The sequence below is a fragment of the Mustela lutreola genome, chromosome 3 (assembly GCF_030435805.1).
Source record: "Mustela lutreola isolate mMusLut2 chromosome 3, mMusLut2.pri, whole genome shotgun sequence".
In the NCBI taxonomy this organism is placed as follows: Eukaryota; Metazoa; Chordata; class Mammalia; order Carnivora; family Mustelidae; genus Mustela; species Mustela lutreola.
Window position 1 is genome coordinate 202,054,990 of NC_081292.1, and position 22,314 is coordinate 202,077,303.

General features: G+C 44.8%; 1 protein-coding gene across 7 annotated transcripts in view; it reads left to right on the forward strand.

Moving 5' to 3' along the window:
• Positions 1–22,314, forward strand: part of ANKRD44 (ankyrin repeat domain 44) — a 318,146-nt gene that overhangs the window by 94,092 nt on the left and 201,740 nt on the right. For 6 of the 7 annotated variants that reach the window (XM_059168514.1, XM_059168518.1, XM_059168517.1 and 3 more), the window contains exon 2: positions 22,218–22,301. In XM_059168514.1, the coding sequence (XP_059024497.1) occupies positions 22,218–22,301 (84 nt within the window). Of the gene's footprint in view, positions 1–3,710; positions 3,947–22,217; positions 22,302–22,314 lie in introns of those variants that run through there. The other variant, XM_059168515.1, reaches the window with a different exon arrangement.

Genomic DNA, 22,314 nt, shown 5'->3' on the forward strand with positions numbered 1-22,314 from the left:
GTGATTTCCATAAGCTATTCAGTTCTAGAGGGAAAAAAAAATAAAGTAGTTAAATAAAAGACCAGCAACTGTTCATCTTTGTATGCGACCGGTGGATTGAGTTGTGTTGAGAAAGCTTCTGAGGTTGTATCTGTGAGAGAGGAAAGAGTCCTGCTTGACTCGTGCTGTCTATAGAGACACCGGCACGGCGGGGCAGCTCCGACTGCGTGTTTGCTGCACCTTTCTCCAGCTCTGCAGCCACTGGTCATTCCAGTGATTCCCTCTTCATTTGCTTTCCTACTTGAGAGGAGTTGGAGTCAAGGTGTTTTCAAGCCAGGTTTACTCCGGTAAATAATTCAGCAGGTTGAAAGCTTGCTTTCTTTGACTTGTTTTCTTTGGTTTTCTGTAGAATTCATCTTTATCCTGTCAGGGATGCCCATTCACATGAATAATTAAGAGTTGTGAAGTCAGGGTCTTGGGTCCTGAGGTCCATAAACACGTCAGGATCTGGTTCATTTGAAGAAACTCCTCAGAACATCTTACCTTTTCAGCTTTGAAGAGCCATGAGCGTGTGAACCGTAGGCACGGAAATGAATTACATTCACGAATCCCTCGAGTGACACAAAGCAAAGAGCTTTGGCAGGGCCAGCTTTTGTGTTCACTTTGCCTTTTTCTAGACACCTGTTTCTCAGATAGCCCAGGATGAATCACACCACGTTCGCAGGGACAGAGACCCACAGCCTGCGGAACATGGGTCATTTACATGGTGTTTGGGTTATTCTTCTCCAAGGTTCCATTAGACCCATCTGAAAGCATTACAATGAAAGGAATTCTTAAAAACTAGACATTGGTGTGTGGCATGGCTTAGCTTTGCCCACCCACCTTTCCCTGGGAAACCGAGCTAGTGTGTGAAACCTGGAAGTTGCAGCAGCCCACAGCTCTTTCCTGAAGTTGTGTTTCCCCTGCGCTCTTCCCCTGGGGGGCGAGGGGAAGGGGAGGTGGGGTTGATCGGGTGAGTTTTGCCAAGAACTGAGGAGAAGCCCCCAGCCTTCTCGCTGACCTCTGTTGGGTGTTGGGGGGCACTGCTGGCGGGTGTGGGGGTGGCCATGGGCACCGAGCATTCTCCGCTAGGAGTCCTGTAGATGGGCCGAGGTCACACCTTGGTTTTGACCATCTTCTGTGGAGCCGGAGAGGAACTAATCTAGAATGCCGAACAAATCTTAAATATCTCTTGGAGGATCCAGATAAAATTACACATTTAGAAAGTCTGAGGAAAACAGTTTTTTAGAGTTTGTCAGTACTAGCCAGATTACCAGAAAACCACCGCCTCGTAATGGCAACAAACCCCCTCACCACCATCTGGCGTCTTCTCTTCTTTCCTTGCTGTACAATTTATAGAGAGGGGAAGGGCACTTTCAAACTTGACTGGTAGGAAGCTGGTAGATTCTGTATAAGCTGATTCTCTCTGGAGGCCGGCTCAGAGTACCCAGGGATGTATGCTTCTGCCCTATTCCTTTTTCTCCGATTTGCCAAATGTGGAAGTTAGGATTATTCAAGCATATGGGATCTGATTTCTTTCATTCTGTGGCGTTTTGGGGAAAGCGGATTTTGACTCCATTCTGCCAGCCCATTGGTGTGCTCTCCTTGGCCAGTGGACCCGGAAAAGGTATATGATTCACTCAGGAAGGGTCATCCTCGGTGATCGGTGGTAATTGTCCCAGTTAGGATTGTAAGAGCCGTGTTTCAAGTGGAAAAGGGGTAGGAGCAGTTCTTTTTCTGATGCGCTTTATCTCCTTGCTGACCACCGAGATGCTGGAATGATAAAGATCAGAGGAGTCCTCGGAGAGGTCACAAAAAGTAAAAATCCTCTCTCAGAGAGAAGTAACATAATAGGCCCTCCACGGGCACAGCTGTTAAATCCAGGGTGATTCTTACACTGGAATCAAGGAAAGGAATGAAAAGAATGTTGTGCCAGGACTTACACAACGAGGGCCCTGGTAAGAATGTCCTGGCCTCACGGGCAGCCTGGGACTGGGACTGAACCGAGTTTTTCTGGAGCGGAGGCGGCAGGTCAGAGCCCCGGGGGCCCCCTCCCCACCTGTTGCAAGGCTCGGAGCAGGAAGACCCCTCAGACACCTGCTGCCTTCCCTCTGAGTCTTGATTCTTTTGCTGCTTGTTCTGTGGTCCCCTTTTGGGTAAATCCAAACTCAGTCCCCAGGCACCTAGCAACTATCCCAAGTGTGGCAAGAAGAGGTTTCATTTCATTTAGCGTGAGGCCACCTTTAGTAAGGTTTTAGTAATTCTTTAGTTGAGTAATTTAATATCCCATCCCCATTTCTTTTTTAGTCCGCCAATCATTTTGGTTTGCGGACTGATGAATTAAAATGCAGGTACATTTTTCTTACTTTCCACGAATGAAGTACGCCGAAAGCAAGCAGGCTGCTTTACTGCCTCAGGTATGGATATCAGGAATGCAGTTCCGAGGGGTACTTGCTTTGTTAGGATATAACTTTGCAGGTTTATTTTACGGGGCTCCGACACTGATGGGGAAGGCAGAGACTGGCCCCTAACGTCCTTTGCCACCTATGTCATCACTGACCACCTCACCAACCAGTGCGCTTTTTCTATATTATCTAACACTTTTGAAAGTACTTTCCACAAACATCTACTGCCTAGCAGAGGGCAAACCCCATGACAGCAGGGACTGTGTTTCTTTTAGTCCGTCTTTTTTTTTTTTTTTTCCCCTCTCTCATTTATTTATTTATTTATTTTAAAAGATTTTATTTATTTATTTGGCAGAGAGAGAAAGAGAGGGAATACAAGTGGGGGTGGGGTGGGGTGGGAAAGGGCCTCCCGCTGAGCAGGGAACCCACTGCGGGGTCGATCCCAGGACCCTGGGATCATGACCTGAGCTGAAGGCAGAGGCTTAACCACTGAGCCACCCAGGCGGCTCTTGCCCGTCTTCGTATGGCAGATCTAGCAGAGAGACCAGTAGATGGTGAGGGCTCTGCAGTGTTATTCACTGTGATGGGGAAGGGGGGAGGTGATGAGGGGAGGGAGAGAAGGGAAGGGAGACACATCCCTTCGACCCTACACCATCTTCCCCGCCACCATTTTGTCTTCGGGTGACCATCTCCTCTTAGCTGAAAGTAGCTGTCACAGCCTTCCACATGGTCTCCCTGTGTCTCGTGGACCCTGCCCCGCCAACCTGTTTGCACACCACAGCCAGTCTGGTCCTCGTAAATAGGAGTTCTGAAGGGTCATTCCTTCGCGCGAAGCCTCAACCCTTCCTGTTTCTCTTAGGATAAATGACAAAGTCTTACTGTGGCACACGAGCGTATGGAACTCTGTCCAGCCCACCCTGCCAGCCCCTGTCTTGCTTCCCAGGCTCAGCCTCCCTGAACTTCTTATGTTTCCCCACACCTGCTGGGCTCCCCCTGGTCTCTGGGTCTCTAGATGTTGTCCCCTCAGCCTGGAGTCCCATTTCCCGTGTCACTGTAGGGTCCTGGCTTTGACGTTCTCTCCTCCCAGAAAGCCTTCCCTGATGACCTGAGGCTGGCTTGGGTGTCCCTCCTGTGTGACCCCCTCGTTCTCACTGTGATAGAATTGCTTAGTTTTCTCCTTCCTCACTAGGTTGCAGAGATGCTCGAGGAGGGACTGTGTCGTCATCACTGCTGAATCCCCTCCAGCCGGCGTCATCACCTCGTGTAAGGCCTGGAAATACTGACTGGCGGGGTCAGAGGAGGCCCCGTGGTACTGTCGGACGGGCTCAGGGTTTGGAGCCACCAAGGTCTTCTCAGTGGCTGGCCATCACCTTGAGCCATACTTAAACTCCCCAAACCTTAGTTTCTCTCCCTGGGAAGTGGGATGCGAGACGTTGCTTCGGACCTCCTGCGCTTGTCCCGAAAACGCAGTGAGACGTGATAAAGCCCGCAGTTAGCGCAGAGCCCGCTGTGGAATGAGTTCAGTAAGTCGCTCTTTCTCCAGCCTCCCGTCCCCTCGCTGCCAGCTAGGGGACACCGGGGATTAGAGTAATGGAATCCCAGCGGCACATACAGAGGCTCAGTGCCCTGTTTCGAAACCACCTGCTGGGCAGCTGAGGCGGTTTTTAAAAATACCCCCGCCTGGGCCTCACCCCATGGTTCTGGGATGTGGTTCAGGAATCTGTGGGGTTTTTTGTTTTTTTGTTTTTTCAAGTTTCTGATCCTCAGCCGTGATGGGGAGCCTTTGACCTAGTCCCAGCTTCTGACCTAAACCAAGAATCCTGCTGTGTCGCCTTTGCTGGAACACCTCAGGAACGGGCACGCCGGGGCATTTTGCAGTCCGTTGACCCCCGGACAGCCGCTCTCCTAGGAAGCAACTCCCCTATTTATGGGGCACAGTTCTGCTTCCCACCACACCTAGCCTTTAGGCTGGTTCTGTCTTCTGGACACAAACAGATCGACGTGCGCAGTGTCTTCCACATGGCCTTTCTTGACGTACTTGAAGTTACTGTGTCCCTTCGAAGGTTTTTCTTTTCCAGGCTAAACATCCCTGTTCCTATAAACTTGAGTTTGCTGACTGGTGCCTGTGGGCTACATCCGGTCCACAGAAGTGTTTTGTTTGGCCTGTGGTTTGAAAAATATTGAATAAGTTGCCAAGGCTTAAAAATCAGGGCATTTCACTGAAACGTCTGGAGCTCCGGCAGCTCTTGAAAACTCAAAGCCGCAGCCGTGGTTCCAGCTCTGGATGGGACATAAATTCTTCTGAATGTTGTGGTCTTATCTGGTCCATAATATTGCCCTGCCCCTCACACCTTCATCATGACCTCGCATGTTTTTTTAGACCTTACGTTATGTTTGTTATGTTTTCCTAACTGTCCAGAGTATCATCTGATCTCATCTTTGAAAAAAAGTTAATTTTTATAATGATAAAAATAATATTGAATCCTAATTTGGTACTTAACAATAAAACAATACTGGAGATAATTTGGGAAATATAGAAAAAAAGTAAGACAGAAAATGTATGTGCCAATAGCTCTGCAGAACATTTTTATTACGGTCCTTTCACTCCTTGCTTTTCTGTGCATGTTTATATACGAGGAAGCTCGGGTGACACCGTAAGTAGTTTCACACACTCCTTTTTCCACAGCTTATTGAAATTGCTTAAAAGACCAATTTTTAATAACCAAAACATTCCATTCTGTGATTATAACTTTTTAAAAATTTGGGGAAAATAAGCAACATGAAAGTGGCTGTGTTAGCCACTGTGAAGTGTATCATTTGGGGCATTAGGTACATTGAGGGTGTCGTGCAGCTGTCATTACTGCCTCACTTCTAGAACATTCTCATCACCCCAAAGGGAGCCCCTCTACCCCTGAAGCAGTCACTCTGTATTCCCTCCTCCTTGCAATCTCTGGCAAACACTACTCTCTTCGTGGTCCTGAAGAATTTGCTCAATCTGGGTGTTTCACATAAATCGCATCATACAACACGTGGCCTTTTGGTGACTTTTGTGGCTTCTTTCACATAGCATCATGTTTTCGAGTTTCATCCCTGTTGTCGCGTGGCACCAGACAGCATTCCTTTTCTGGCTGAGTACTATTCCGTTGTGTGCTTACCCCACACTTGTTCACCAGTTGATGGATGTTAGGGATGTTTGCACCTTCTGGCTGCCGGGATTGTCCTGTTTTGGACATTCGGGCACTACTTTTGTTCGAACACCCATTTTTCAGTTCTTACGAGCATTTTTCTAGGCGTGGACATTTTGGGTCATAAGGTAATTCTGTGTTTAACTAGTCGAGGAAACACCAAACTGATTGCCACAGTGGCTACGCCATGTTATACTCCCATCAGTCATGTTCTCATTTCTCCCTGTTCTCACCAACCCTTATTTTTGTTTTGTTTTCCTTAACCATCCTAGTGTGTCTAAAATGGTAGCTCATTGTGATTTGAGGAGTTTGATAGGGATGCATTGAATCTGTAGATTGCTTGGGGTAATATGGACATTTGGACAGTATTAATTCTTCTAATCCATGAATATGGCATATCTTCATGGTCTTGATTTGCATTTCTCTAATGATTAATGATGCTGAACATCTTTTCGTGTGCCTATTGGCCATTTTGTATCTTTCTTGGATTTAAATAATGCAGTAACGTACTTAGCTTTGACATTGATGCCTTCCTAATTTTTACTATCATGAATATTGTTGCTGTGACTATCTCTACTTCAAAGTTGCCTGCTTATCTAGTTATTTCTATAGGAGAGCTTCCTTGAAGTGGGATTGAGGGGGCAAAGTGTGATATTTCTATTTTTTTAAGAGTTGATTTGTTTATTTGAGAGAGAGCATGAGCATGAGCAGGGGAAAGGGGCAGAGGGAGAGGGAGAAGCAGCCTTCCATTCCCACTGGGCAGGACCCTGGGATCATGACCTGAGCCCAAGGCAGATGCTTAACTGATTGAGCCACCTAGACACCCCCGAAGTGTAATACTTCTAAGGTGTGGATATGAAGGATCAGATTCAGTATGGACTATTTGAGGATCATACACAAGTTACCTGGAAAGCCTTCTCAAAGTGCCTGTGTTCGGATTTCGATCTCTGCTCAGACTCATCAGGGTGGGATCCAATTTCCCAGGAGGTTCTACTCTGCAACCCAGCTGCGAACCATTAGCCAAATTTCTTTGCACCCAGGCAGATCTCCCCTGACACCCCCCCAAAAAAGGTACTTAAAACTGCATACTAGTGATAATCTCAATATTCTGACCACTTTCAAGTGGGTTGGTCCTGCTCTTTCCACTGCCGTGGGCCACATGCTTGGTTGTCCCGCTGCTCTCTTAGGCTGACCTCACCATCGCCTGGACCCATCAGTGGGTTTTTTCCCTCATAAGATCTGGTCTTCCCCTTCTTGTTCTTGGGGAGCTGATCACCAAGGCTAGAGTAAACCCAAGTCTTATGGCTTCTCAGATAAATTTCTCTCTCTTTCCCTCATTGGACTTGTATTGATGTTTTTGACTGGTCATGACTTAGGAGGCGAAACAGAGTTGTGCGTGCCGGTTGAACTCAGAGCACTCTAGAAAACAGAACAGGTCTCAACACGTCTGGGCAGTCTGTTTCTGTCCCATGACACCCTGGTTTTACTGCCTTTGGCCAAGCCCCCAGTTCTATCCCTGAGAGGAGCACGGGCAGCCAAAAGTTCCCCTTAGTCAGGACAATGGGACCATGATCTCAAAAGAACCATGATCTTATTTTGTGTCTTAAACCACTGGAGTGTTGTATGTTGACTAGGTAACAGTTGCTAGGTGCTTTGATGTTAGATGTGTGCTGCAGTTTCCTAAATCTAGATTTGACCTGCAAAGGCACTAGTGGCACCTCCATACTATTTAGAGCTGATGTCATGAGGAGGCTGGTGAGGAGCCACCTCAGTTATGCTCGGTCATGTGATGGAAGGCATTGGGACCCTGGCTACCTCCTCCACACCCAGTCTCAGACCTCAATTGCCTTTGCGGTTGGACTGGTGCAACAGAAGTCGAGGGCTTTTCTCTTTCTTTCTTTCTTTCTTTCTTTCTTTTCTCCTACTGCTGAATAAAAACACACAGAAAATTAGGTTTTATTAAAAGTGAATAATTCCTTCTTCTTATTGAAAACCCTTATTTTCTGCCATGTGACTGTTGAGATTATGTCTTTGAACTTGGCATTCAAGTTAACATCCTGGGAGTAAATCTTGTTTTTCTTTTTTTTTTCTTAAAGATGTTATTATTATTATTATTATTATTTTTTAAAGATTTTATTTATTTATTTGACAGACAGAGATCAAAAGTAGGCAGAGAGGCAGGCAGAGAGAGAGAGAGGAGGAAGCAGGCTCCCCGCCGAGCAGAGAGCCCGACGCGGGGCTCGATCCCAGGACCCTGGGACCACGACCCGAGCCGAAGGCAGAGGCTTTAACCCACTGAGCCACCCAGGCACCCCAAAGATTTTATTATTTGACAGAGGGAGAGAGATCACAAGTAGGCAGAGAGGCAGGCAGGCAGGCAGAGAGAGAGAGAGAGAGAGAGAGAGGAGGAAGCAGGCTCCCTGCTGAGCAGAGAGCCTGATGTGGGGCTCGATCCCAGGACCCTGAGATCAAGACCTGAGCCAAAGGCAGAGGCTTAACCCACTGAGCCACCCAGGTTCTCCTTGTTTTTCTAAAATTTAAAAAAAGTTAAGGAAAGTTCATTTCATTTTATTTTTTTTAAAGATTTTATTTATTTATCAGAGAGAGAGAGAGGGGGAGAGAGCGAGCACAGGCAGACAGAATGGCAGGCAGAGGCAGAGGGAGAAGCAGGCTCCCTGCCGAGCAAGGAGCCCAATGTGGGACTCGATCCCAGGACGCTGGGATCATGACCTGAGCCGAAGGCAGCTGCTTAACCAACTGAGCCACCCAGGCATTCCGGAAAGTTCATTTTAGACTGGAAACATGCTTGGTGACCCTGCTGTTCTGACAGAGCAGGCTTAAGCATCACCTGGACCCATTAGTGAGTTTTTTTCCTGATAAAATCTGGTGATCACCATAGACTTGACTTCCTTGTGTTATCACCTCAGTTAAAAATGATGTGGAACTTTTAAATCTCAAGTCTTAAAGATAAAATCACATTACTTTTCTTATGCCTAATTCATTTCCAGAACTTTCTCCCAGAGCTAGTTAGATACAATATCAAGGAATAATACATATCTGGCACAAACACTGAGTTCTCAAATCTTATTTACCAGTATGATAAAATTTAGAACATATTATAAAATATGGTTTATATTTGAATGGACTTAGGTGACTTGCAAACATGGCGTTGCACGTAGACTGGAAGACCAACGTTGTACTGGCTGGTTTATCAGTCACAACACTTTTTTTGTCTTTTTATCATTTTTTTTTTTTTTTAAAATCACTGCTTTTAACAGAGTTTTCGATTCTTGAAAGAACTCAGGGTTTGGTTGGATTACAGTCCCTTAAACTTTGTTATTACTTTCTTCCATGTTGTTCATGTTATTTTCCAGATGGACAGGAACAGTGTAAATGACTGCTATTGTTTCAAGGGCACAGAACAAGGTGGGGTGTGTGTGTGTACGTGTGAGTGTGCGAGTGTGTGTGTGTGTGTGTGTGTGTGTGTGTGTCGGCAGGCGTGGGGTAGGGCATGGGAAGGACAGGGAGGGACGCGGTTTGGAGAGTGTGTTTGAGTTTGTGCTGGCTGGAAGTAGTGCATTAGTGTGCTGCTGGGAGGTACTTAAACTTGGGATTCTTTTATGTCTTTGGGCGGAGGCTGGCTGGGGGTGGGAAGAATGTGGGAGAAGCTGTTTGGAAATGCAGTGACTTGGAGCTGCTCGTTGTCATTCTCCCAAGCACATACGTGTCTCAAGTCATATATATGGCTCGTGTGTCACTCCAAAAGACAATTTTTGGGTCCATTGATCTAAATCATTCCCAGGCCGTGTTCAGGTCCTTTCTCTTCCACAGACACCACTGACTTCTTGGCTCTTCTTGTTTCCTCTTTTCCTGAATCAGAGAAGGCTCACAGGACCTGCGACCATGTGCCTGCCTGTCACTGTGCTGGGGACACCCTGGCATCCACTTGAGTGAAGTGTACCGGACTCAGTGCAGTCCTGTGTGACACAGTTGATTGTTTTGGGTGGGTTCGGCTTGTTTCCCCAGCTATATCTGGCGCTCTCTGAGGAAGGGACTATGTCACGCATTTCTTTTGTATATTATATAAAAATAGCGTATAGTAGGTATTCAGAAAATGCCTTTGGCTCTGGCAGCACTTCTCTGTGAAAGGCCCCGGCCAGCCTAAATCCTGGCGGAGGCATGTTTGTTGCAGCACAAACTGGAAACAGCCTGAATGTTCAAATGTCCTGTGCTATGCCCATGTTATGAAGTATGACAGAGCTATTAAAAGAAAGGTGTTAATCCCATAACGACTGGGGGATGTCCTCAGTAGATTACTGTTTTTACAAAAAGCAAGAAAGGGAAAGAGTAAGTCCCACTTTTGTAACCTCTTCCATCTCAGTCTGTGTTTGTGCGCAGCAGCAGGAGCGCGGGGAGAGGTGCGGAGGGCTAGACGGCAGGCTGTGAACCCTGGTAGGAGGAGAGGTTAACTTTGCTCTTTACTTGTCTTTGTGTTGCTGCAGTGGGACAACTACAGAGGTTAAAGCCCAGCGAATAGAAGAGGAAGAGGAAATGCGTAGAGGTCTTGTGCCGTAGAAAGTCCCTTTCCCCCTAATACTTCTTTCTACTTTCCAAACTTGGTATGATTGGGGAGGAAAAGTGAGTTTTGTCCCTTATCTAAACTTAAGAATTAGGAAATAAAGATAGCATGATACTTGAGTTATTTTTTTCATGACATGAAGAAAAAGTTTCTTTTTACCCAAACCTAGACAAGGAAGGGAGCGCCCGAACCGAAAGCCTTGGGGCTCTGGTTTTGTGTTGGGGCGGGGAGAGTGGCAGCAGGTTGCACAGATGCAAGATGCCAACTGACTTCAGAGCCCGGAGCTTCCTGTCCCCGAGCCGAGCAGAACCGCGTAGGCAACGGGAGGGCTTGCATAAGGGGGAGAGTCAAGAGAGCAGATACTGCAGGACTTCCGGTGCGCCCCAGCTGAAGGTCGGGGCGACTCTGCTCCCCAGAGCCCGGCATTGCGTGGAGGAAGCTGGTGAGAGTCTTTCTGAATAGAGGCAGCCGGGCCCGAGCGGCTCGCCCTTGTAGTTCCTCTACCTTTTAGACCCACATCTTGAGCACCAGCAGAACACTTCTCTCACCTCGGAGGAGCCTCTCGCCCCAGACGCCTCGCCTAGACTGTTGCTGACATCACTTAACGTACAGCATCACTCTGTCTTCCAGTTCATCATTCATTTCCAGAGAAAGTTCCAAAGCATGCCTTGTGGGTCACTCTCCTGCTCCAAAACCATGCATGATTCCCCAGTGCTCTGAAGAGAGTCCCAGTTTCTTAGCCTGGCATTCAAAGCCTTCTGTAATATGACCCAGGGCTGCTGTTCAACTTACCTCGCTTGTCTCGTACTCCAGCCGAATGGAACTGTTCTGTGCCTGCTCAGTCTTAGCATCTGTTCACATTCTTCTGCTAGGACCACCCACTTCCCATTCTCTCCATTTCTACCTGTTTAAATCCTCTCTAGTGTTCAATATTCACTTCAAAGACTATACATCTTCCAGGAGACCAGATGTGATCGCTCTTCCTTCTTAATGTACTTCTTTGCACTTTACCTTACTCCCAAGTCACGTGTGCTCATGTATTTCCTCCTACACCCTGGTAAGGCCTTCAACAGCGAGACCGACTGTACCATCTCAGTGTCCGAATTTCTTAAGCTTAGTAGATTTCTTAGGTTTAATTGGTCTTTACTGGATTAAATTGGATATGGGTATTACCTGAAATACACCAGATTAATTTAAAAAAGAAAATCCATAACCTTCATAACTTATTGGCAGGGTGCTATGTAGAAAAGTAAAGGAAATATGAACTGTGTTGGTGTTTCTGCAAGGAAATATGTGACCGTCCTTTTTTTTTTTGGCAAAATTTCCTGTTTTCTATTATCTAATATTTTTCAGTCTTCTGGACTCCTCTCTTCCTGTTGTCTTATCATTTCCCTTTGACATCTGTTACTGAATGCCCTTGCCAAGACATTGGACTGGGAAATGGAGAGAATCCCTAATAGATTTGCATTCCTTGTGACCTTCCTGGTTTTGTAGGCAGAAGAGGACCCTCCAGTCCTTCTCAGGCAGAGACTAACAGAGGTCATGGTCAACTCTCTGCTTTGGAGAGTAGTTTGAGCACAGGGCCAGGAAGGTGACTCAGTTTCACACATTTCCCTGATGCCCGACTGGCTCCCCGTGGAGAGTGTGACTGCTCTCTCCCTTTCTCAGGAATGCATATAGAATTCAAAGAAAAAACACTACAAGGAGGCAACAGAAATTTAAGGGGAAGTTCTCATGGGGTTTGGAATGATGTGGTTGGGCAAAAAGTGACTTTTGAGAAAATCCAGGATCTAACAAATTGCAGACAGACCCAACTTGGAGTTTGCCTGAATCATGAGTGCCTTCATGTGATTGAGTTAATCTATGTATTTCATATATGGTGAGGCCATCCCTCTCAAATATAGCAAGAAGTTGCCAGCTTCCTGGCAAATGCCTTTTATTTCTACACATTGATTTTGTTGTTGTTGTTATTTGTAAATTGCTTTGCTTCCATTCCAATTTCTAATATTCCTCTAAAATTATAATTACTCTAGATCATAATAAAATATTGCTGTGGAAATAAATAATTTTCTATTAATTTTATTGTTGCTTGTTTTATGGGAAGGGAGATACATACCAGATATTAATAAAAAATTGTCTTGTGTTGTATGATACATCCTAAACTGAGAACCAGTTTCTGTCTCTGAGCAAAGAAATTACACTTTATACATGTGTTACCCTGAAAATCATCTGACTATATAATTTTTTCCCATAGAAATCACTAAAATGGCTTATATTGGTTAACGTATCAAATCACCTTTCATATTTGAAACTTCACGAATTCGATGTGCTATGAGATACAGTTATACAAAAGAATGTAACCAAAATTAAGATAGGAAATAAAACCTTTGTAACAGTTTTTCAAAACAGGAAACTCTCGTAGAAATGCATTGTTCTTTTTTTTTTTTTTAACTAAAATTACACTGATTTAATTGTTGTCTCTCAACTAACCTCTCAGATCCATTGTGCTCTTGTTTAAATTAATTTTCTTTACAAGTTAGCTCCTGAGCACTATTTAATTAACTTAGCTGAAGTTTTGATTTGATCTCAAGTCATTTGAAACTAGACAGAGTGAAAAAATATGTGGGTAGTTGGCAGCAGATCCCAATAAAAATATGGCATTTGGCAGAGTATGCCTGCCTTGTTTTGCTTTGCTTTTCTCTTTATGGATGTGGCCTATTTTTGAAATGCTGTGATTCAAATTCAGGGATCAAGTGACAAGTCTGACAAAACAGAACTGACTTCAGCAGAGGTTCTGTGGGAGAAAAATGGAAGCGTTCCAGGAACTAAAGGAAGTAACCTCAGTTTCACCTGGAAACATTGGTGTCTCGGGGGCAGGAGATTTGGGCTATATATAAAGAATGAAGGAAAGTGGCCAAGATGCTGAGCCAAACCTGCATCCAGGAATAGAGCGGCATCAAAGAGCTGACAAGCGTAACTGTTGTTTCCACCATGGCCCTGTAAGTAGCAATCAGAGAGCCTGAAATATGGGAAGACCGGAGAGTTCTTTCCTGTGCTGCCCTGGGCTGTGGCAGTCATCTTCTAACTGCGTTCTCTGGCTTCCTTCTCTTCTCCGATGATGGGCGCACATCGTGCAGGGATTAAATGTTTGCAAAAACTCTGTGGCGTTCTCTTACTCAAGACCCCAGTTCCTGTTTGCCCGCAAGATGAGGTTGAAACTCCTTCCTCGGGCCTCTCTCCGCCCTTTTATTTACTTTTCTAACCTCTTCATTGGCTGTTCCTCAACATGAAAGATTTACTCAGTCCTACTCTTCAAAATCTGGGTTTACACCCACCTTCTCCACAGTTCTCACTCCAGCCCGCACTGAGCCCTGACTTTAAAATATTTTGTACCTCTTTGTTTTGCATCTTTTGGCAAGATTTTCTTACTGTTAGTTACTTCGTTGAGAGTAACTATATCTAGAAATCCCCACATGTAGTCACTATGTATGCACCTATATAAGGTGTAAATATACACACAAATGTATAGAGTATATATAAATATATAAAATATATAAAAATATATAAGTATATATATATATATATGTGTGTGTGTGTGTGTATAAAATCTTTCCTTAGCGAATCATGAATATAGAATATTTCTCCACAGGAAGTACATTGAAACTGAGGCTGAATTTCATATATTTGTTATCTATTCCTTCTATTGTATTGTATTGTATTATATTAAGATGACATGTGAAAGAAAGCAACAAACCAGGAGAATCAGGAAAACTAAATTCTAGTCTCAGCTTTGCCACTAGCAGGTAAATCATTCCACTCCCTTCTCACAGCTCCAACCAGGGGCTCAATCTCCTTTATGAGCATCAAGAGATCATAAAAGAAAAGTGTAACTGGTTGCCTTTATGGTAACCGTAAAGAGTAAAATTATGATTTCATGTCCCATCCAGTTGACGTGAGTATGTGGCACCCTTTGATCAGTCAGAGAGAGATGATGTGTTTTTCAGGTGACTTGCTATTATTTTGGTACAGTAGATTAGACTGCTGAGTCCAGAGAGGTTGTACAACAGTTTTGAGGTTGATTTTTGCTCTCTTGCCTGTGAAATCTTCTCTCCCAGGATGATGGGCCTCTCTGCTCTAGAGGTGATGTTGAATGGCTTAGGATCCTAATCCAGTTTACTTGCTCTGTAATTTTTTGGAAAAAAAAATCTCTCCTTATTTTTCCTTTTGTAGCGTGACTATGAACACACTTGTCTGTGAAAGTCTTTGAGCGTCTTGATTCCAAGTCAACACAATTATTCTTTTCATTGAGTGCACACGAGGTGCCGGCATATATTAGGGCATTTCTTCAACATCCTGTGAAATGGCTCTACCAGCCCCACTTACTAGATGAGGAAAGTATGGCTGGGATTTAATTCCAGGCCAGTCTGCCATCATTCGTTCGTCTCCCCGCTATGGAAGAAAAAGAGAGTGAGATCTCAGGTCTGTAAAAGTCCACGTTGCCTCTAGATTTCAATTTAACTGGTACGGTTCTTCCATTTCCTTTTACTTAATCTTTGGTGACTGACTGGGGACCAGTAGTGACGTGGGTGTGCCTGGGTTTCTTTTTGCCTTGGGTGCGCTATCCTCGGGGGTTGGCACTAAGCAGCAGAATTAAAGGGTAAAGAAATAGCCACAGAGGGTGTCAGGAAAGGAAATGCAACAAAGGATGCATTTATTTTTTTAAGATTTTATTTATTTGACAGAGAGAGAGAGACTGAGAGGGAGAGAGAGAGGGAGACTGAGAGAGAAAGCCAGTACATGCAAGCAGGGGATGCTGCAGAGGGAGAGCGAGAGGGAGCATCAGTCTCCCCACTGAGCACTGAGCAGGGAGCCTCACACAGACATGGGGCTCGATCCCAGGACCCTTGGATCACGACTTGAGCCAAAGGTACATGCTTAACTGACTGAGCCCCCCAGGCGCCCCAAGGATGAATGTTTTAAAGACTGGATCATTGGTCCCAGAATAACTGCCTCATGGTCCATACCTCCTCCTATTTCATTTCACTTCCATATCCTATTTTCATTTTGGAAGAGGTTAGATAATTAATTTTTTCATTTTCTGACTAAAAATAGTTGTTCTCTTCTCAGAGGTATAGAGTTAGTAGATAACTGTAGGGGCTATTACTGATACTTGTAACTTTGTGCTTTTGTTTTTGTTCTGTTTTTAAAGACTTTTTAATTTATTTATTTGACAGATAGATCCCAAGTAGGCAGAGAGGCAGGCAGAGAGAGAGGGGGAAGAAGGCTCCCTGCTGAGCAGAGAGCCCGATGCAGGGCTCGATCTCAGGACCCTGAGATCATGACCTAAGCTGAAGGCAGAGGCTTAACCCACTGAGCCACCCAGGCGCCGCAGGGCTTTTGTTTTTAATAATAATTGCAAATAATTGAAAATGTTTCAGACATTTAGTTAGCAGGGTATGTAGTCCCACATTTAAAAAAAATGTGTTTATGGGGACTCAGTGTATTTTGTACTGTTCTTAAGGGAAACAGATTTTGCCTTTATGATCATCAGTATCTTTCTGTGATAGAGTGAACTTCTTCCCAAATAAAGAGTGATCTATATTCAGGAAGCACTTAATGGCATCCTTTCAACAAGTCACACAGCGGGACCCACATGAAGAGAGTTAACAAGTTTTATCCATTAAATCTAGTGACTCGAACAAATTTTTATTATCCTTTTGTACAAATGCAAGTGCTCCTTCCTACAAAACCTCTTGTTCCCTAATGAAGTGTTTCAGCCGGCTCATAGAAGTTGATGGCTTCGTATGGTGAGAGTATTACTGCGTCAACCATTGGCTTCTAATAACATGCTCCCATCTTGCTTTTATGGTGCACTGTACTCAGAATACTCAAGTATGGACAGATGTTTAAGAATATTATTTTTTTATTCTTGGCTAATGATTAATTCCCAACACCCACTCCTGATTAGAATGCAAGATATTTTCTTTCAGATGTGGAGTCTTTAATTACCCAGTCTAACCAAAAAAAAAGACAAACAGCATGCCAGGAATTTGTATCAGAATGCTGGAGCACCATCTTCTCGGGCTTCTTATCGTTGACCCTAGGACACAGACACTAGGCGGCACCTTCTGTCGCTCTGCTTATCTTCCAGAGCTAGTGTGTTAGTAAGGCGAATGCAGCTCCAAGAAGGGGAATGTGACGTACACTATCTGAGGTTTCAGCAAAAATCAAATGGGTGATTTCATTAGGGGATTTGGCGGGGGACCCCACAACCTCATTGCAAGATGGAGTAGGTCCTCTGAACCAGCTGCGCGCTCTCCATGAAACCCACGAAGGGCTTTGCTCCTAAACGAATGCCTTGTATGATGCCCCAGTAGCATTTTTTTAAAAAAGTGGAGTTAAAGGATTGGTTGAATTGAGTTTTTTTAAGTGATGAAATGAGACTTTAACACCTGAGTTTTAGATTGCATTATTCTTATTTCCTAAAAACCTGGACCCTTGGGGATCAATAGAAAAGCTATTTGGGGGAGGGTACGTACATTCTTATTACCAAGAACTTTCTCAGAAGCTTGACTTCTCTTAGGTCTTGACAAAGTGGATCTTCCAGGTTCCTTGTCTTAATGACATAACCTGACGGTCACTCTTATCTCCCAGGTGACAAGTTAGCCATCTTGCTCCCCCTAGTGGAGTTGTAACTCTACCTCAAAGTTTAAGAATTCTCTATCAATACACATTTGATGCAGGGTCTTATTTTTCAGAAACCAGATATTTTCCCAATTTTTTTTCAAAGACTGACAATAAAATAAAATAATATTGCATCAGAGGGACTGATACGGGATGTGGGTAGAGAACGGGGCCTTTGGTGATGAGTTTTCAGTTCCTAGTCTTGGCAAGACTAGCTGTATGATTGATAGTGGCTGCTGAATTCAAGGGGCCTTTCTGCTCTGCACTTCTGTCTTAGAGGGATCTAGTGCCATCAGCCTGGCAGATCGTCACCTCTAGAAGGCAGCCGTCGACACCCCTGGAAGAGACAGTGGGGTATTAATCGTTGGTGAGTTGGAAGACAAGGACAGGTCCCATCTGAATATTGAATCCATTTGTGCCTGTGCTCAAGTAGATCTAGGAAGTTTGTTCTCCCCTCTGAACCTCTTTGAGGGACTGTGCCAGTATCCACAGCACAGGGCAATAATTTCCAGTTTATACTTGCTAAGCATGCTAAGGAAATTTTAGCAATTGATGCTGAACTTCTTGCATACCTCTCTTGAGAATTTCAGTTTTTTAGGCTCTGATAACATACCAGTGGTTTCACGGTACTGGGATCCGTATTTGTCCCCTGATGGTGTTTGTCTTTTCCCAAATTTGACCCTTGTTGTGAATTTGTATTTATTCAACTTTGCACTCTAACGCATGCAGAGCGCTAATATTTTGTATATGCTAGTGTTGAAGTGCATGAAACTTCAGAAAGAAATACCTGTACATACCAAGTCTTAGGACTGTGTTTTTTTGCAGGTGAGACTCTGTTTCTAAGCCTTACCAAGGTCAAGGCAAACACTGTGATATATATAGTGGTTCCAAATTAATGGTCATCAGAGTTTAAGTATTTGACACTTATGAGCAAGAAAATCGTAATTAGAATATTCCCCCTTTCTTAAAATCATGTAATAGAGGCAGTATTTAGATGTATCTTTTTTTCCCTAAATATTTATTCTCAGGGTAAATATTTACTTAGGGAAAAACAAAGCAGCAAGATTGGATTAAAATCCCAACAGAAAAGAATGCCAAAGTGCTCTCTAGGTATGTTTTATTTGGGAGGGTGAAGAAAAAAAAAGAAACACCCATAATGTGGTGTTTTGGTTTTTTTTTAAAATATTACTTGCTAAGGAGTCATAGTAATTTAGTTCAAGAATTACATCTAAGCAAACACACAACATCTGTCTAACAAAGCACGTACCTGTGAAGTCGTGATTTGGAATCTCATGACGCTTGGATTCACAGTCGTGGAGACAGTGATGTTGCCGCAGGGGTGACCCGTCCCCCCCGGGGCCAGAGAGCTCCATCGAGCAAGACTCTGGGCCTTGAAGAACAGGCGCTTTTCTTTTCCTCAGAGAGTGTGAGGGATTTAGATGTGAATCGATGTGCATCTCGGTGTCTACGTGCACGAGTGTCGATACAGTTGTGTATGTGTGTGGGAAGATGCATGGACAGGTGGGTGTGTGTGTGTCCAGATGTGACTGCGGGACTCAAAGAGTTGCTTCTTCCCAGTGGATGCTGGAAATTCTGTGCGTTGACAATACTCTGTGAAGCCGCTTTTAGCAGAGCGAGGCGCAGAGGTGTCAGGCACACGTGCACACCATTTCTGCTGGGATTCTGTGCATCCATGATGCCATTCAAAACGGGCTCAGTGACTGGGCTTGGAGGTCCTTGGGGTGCTCCCTGCCGCAAGGCTGTGCTGGCCTTCCTGGTCTGGCAGCTTTGTCGGGTGTCTCTCCTTGGGAACATTCCAGCCGTAGCTGAGAACCCTTGTCTTTCTTGAGAAGCAGGAGGACTAAGGCAGGCGTATCTTTTGCATTCCTTACACTCGTGAGTGACGAGAGGCTTTGTAACTAGCTGTGTTTCCTTGAAGTGACCAACTAGGGACGCGTAAGCCATTGAGATGGGTTTCTTCTCAATCGTTAATTGATCACTGTTGACTTTACACTAAAGTCTCGTCGGACTCTGCCCTGCTTGTCATCTAACTCGTAGGGCTGCTGGGTTTGTTGTTTTCTTTTCAGGTCCGAAAAGGCAGAAAAGTACACGCGGGCATTTGGCCATGAGTGAGGCAGATGGGGGATTATGGAACAGAGAAACAAGTTTTCATGTTGTTGTTAAAATCCTGAGTTAATGTCTGATTCTATTGTGTTTTATTTTTTGTTTTTTTAAATGAAATATGGTCCTTGCCATGGGGCAGATAACCCAGAGACTTGGTTTTAGCAGGTGGTCAGAAGTGTGTGGAAGGATCTTCTTGTCTTTAGGCAGATCAAAAAGCTGACACCAAACTAGTAGAAAACTTGCTTTCTTTTCGAGACTTCTTTCCTGCTATTTAACTGTTGGCAATTTGAGAAACTCTTTGAATCATACACCTTAGCAAGAAGGCAAAACCGAGAGTATGTGGGACAAAAGAAAGATACATCTGTCCACTTGCTAGAAACTTTTGTGGCAGGGGGAAAAACTGCAGAAAAATTCCTGACGTATTGAAAAATTACCTGCAACTTAACATTTTTATTTTTTATTTCATTTATTTGTCTTTAGAGAGAGAGAGAGAGGGCAGAGGGAGAGGGTGAGAGAGACTTTTAAGCAGGTACAATGCCTAGCACAGAGCCTTGATCTCATGATCTCATGACCCTGAGATCGTGACCTGAGCCAAAATTAAGAGTCAGATGCTTAAGGAATTGAGCCACCTAGATGCCCCTGCAAGTTAGTTTTTTTTTTTTTAAAGTTTTACATTTAGTGATGATAACTTTTTTTTTTTTTTAAGATTTTATTTATTTATTTGTTAGACAAAGATCACAAGTAGGCAGAGAGGCAGGCAGAGAGAGAGAGGAGGAAGCAGGCTCTCACTGAGTAGAGAGCCTGATGCGGGGCTCGATCCCAGGACCCTGAGATCATGACCTGCGCCGAAGGCAGAGGCTTAACCCTCTGAGCCACCCAGGCGCCCCCACAACTTAGTATTTTTAATGCAGTGTTTCCTCAGGGAGTCTTACTATAGTCTACTTACGTTGTACCCACAAATATTTACTTACTCACAAGTACTTACATTGGTACCCGCAAATAGCAAGAAACACCATCAGAACCTGTAAGAAAGGCCACAGGAGAGTAAAAAAGAGAAAAGAAAATTTATAGACGCAATTAGGACTGGGATTCTCATGTGGAAGGCACATCTGAGGCAGGTGATGCTGATGGTTTTACCTTCGCCCAGTGTTCTAAGAGTTAAGTGAGTGTTTATTAAAAATAGATTCACAAGGGGCGCCTGGGGGCCTCAGTGGGTTAGAAGCCTCTGCCTTCAGCTTGGGTCATGATCCCAGGGTCCTGGGATCAAGCCCTGTATCGGGCTCTCTGCTTAGTGTGGAACCTGCTTCCCCCTCTCTCTCTGCCTGCCTCTCTGCCTACCTGTGATCTCTGTCAAATAAATACAATCTTAAAAAAAAAAAAAAAAAAGATTCACAAGTACCTGCCCCAGATAGGATAACTCAGAACCTCCAGGGAAGGGGTGATGGAACATTGTTTTAACAAGCATCTCAGGTGATTCTTACAGTCAGACACATCTGGGAAACTGCTGTCATCTGCTTGCTGACTAATACTACTGTAAAGGGGGTGCCTGTGTGGCTTGGTCAGTTGAGCGTCTGACTTTTGATTTTGTCTCAGGTCATGATCTCAGGGTCATGAGATCGAGCCCGGCATCAGGCTCTGCCCTGGGTGTGGCGCCTGCTTAAGATTCTCTCTCTCCCTCTGCTCCTTGCACTCTATCTCTACCAAAAAACAAAACAAAACAAAACAAAGCAAAAAACGAAACAAAAAATATCGAACCCATTGTAAAGTATTTCTAGAAGGTGTGAGTGTGTGTTGTGTGTGTAACTGACAAAGTTTTTAAAGTTTGAAAAAACAATTGTCAAATTCTACATTAGCAGTGTTAAGCATTTCATAATAAATATATCTGTTATTTGCGTCGGGTTGTATGGTTACAGAGGGTTTTCCTGCGTCTCTTCTCATTTCTTCTAGCAGCAATCCTGTAGCGGCTTGAACAGCAAGGACCATGCTTGCTCCCGGACGGCACAGGGGAGGGGGGCTCAGCATGTAGCCGGTGGCCGTGGAGCTGGCTTTGAACGGGGCTCTTTGCCACATGGGGCGAGCCCAGCATCAAACCCAGAGCCCACAGCTTGTCCTCTTTTACCCCATTCTGGTCACCTGTTGATAGCAGCGCTTCTAAGATACCAGGTTTTTTTGCATGTCCTCACCTTTGCACACCCTGATCCCTGTGCCTAGAATGCTTTCCTACCCTGTTCGCATACTTACACTCATTCGTTCAAGTGCCTTCCGTGAAGCTTTTCTAGATACGCTCTTCTCACCCCACCTACCCTCCAAGCAGAGCTAGTTTCTCTCTCTCCTTTTTTACGTTTTTATTTATTTATTTGACAGAGAGAGAGCGAGAGAGAGCAAATGCACCAGCAGGGGAGCTGCAGGCAGAGAGGGAGGGAGACGCAGGCTCTCCACTGAGCAGGGAGCCCAGTGCGGGCTCAAACCCAGGACCCTGGGATCATGACCTGAGCAAAAGGCAGATGCTTAACCGACTGAGCCATTCAGGTGCCCCAGAGCTAGTCTCTCTTTCAGCTTTGTTTCCATCATGCTTTGTAAATCCTTTCAGTCTCTTCTGGGTCTTGCGTAAGGTCGGTGAGTTCAATAGCAGTGCTCCCTGGTCTCCCCTCATGACCCCTCATGACCCCCGCCCCGCCATTATACCACTGACTTTGTGCAAATAGTGGGATATCATGACATCGGAAACACTCGGTGCCTTTAGTGTTGGCTAAAGCTGTGGGAAGTGTTTGAGAATGATTTCAAGGGCTTTCCAAACATTGACAAAGAAGTGTTCAGGAGGCCAGAGACTTGGCTATTACCATCCACTAGAAATGGAATTGTCTGGGGGTACCAGGGTACAACGGGTCGAACGAGAAGTCAGGAACAATGGGGACTGTACATTCAAAACTGCAGCTCTGGGAATTTCCTTGATGGGAAACTTAAGGGTGCTTCAAGGGTGTCTTCATTTATGGTTGAGTTTTATGTCGTACTCATAGCCCCAGGCTAGAGATGGCTGCTATGGCTTTCAAGTTGTGTTACGGTTATTTCTTGATGCAAGTATTTCCCCCACTAGCCCTCTAGTGAGGGTGAGTCTGAGCTGTATTCATCTTTGTCTGGGAACCAATCTTAGAGCTGTCTGCATCTGAATACCATCAAATATGTGTCATTGTAGTTCTAATTCAAATTCTCCTGTGTTTGCAGCCCCCACTGGTCCAGGCAATCTTCAGCGGTGACCCGGAGGAGATACGGACGCTCATCCACAAAACCGAAGATTTGAATGCTCTGGTAGGCGACACCA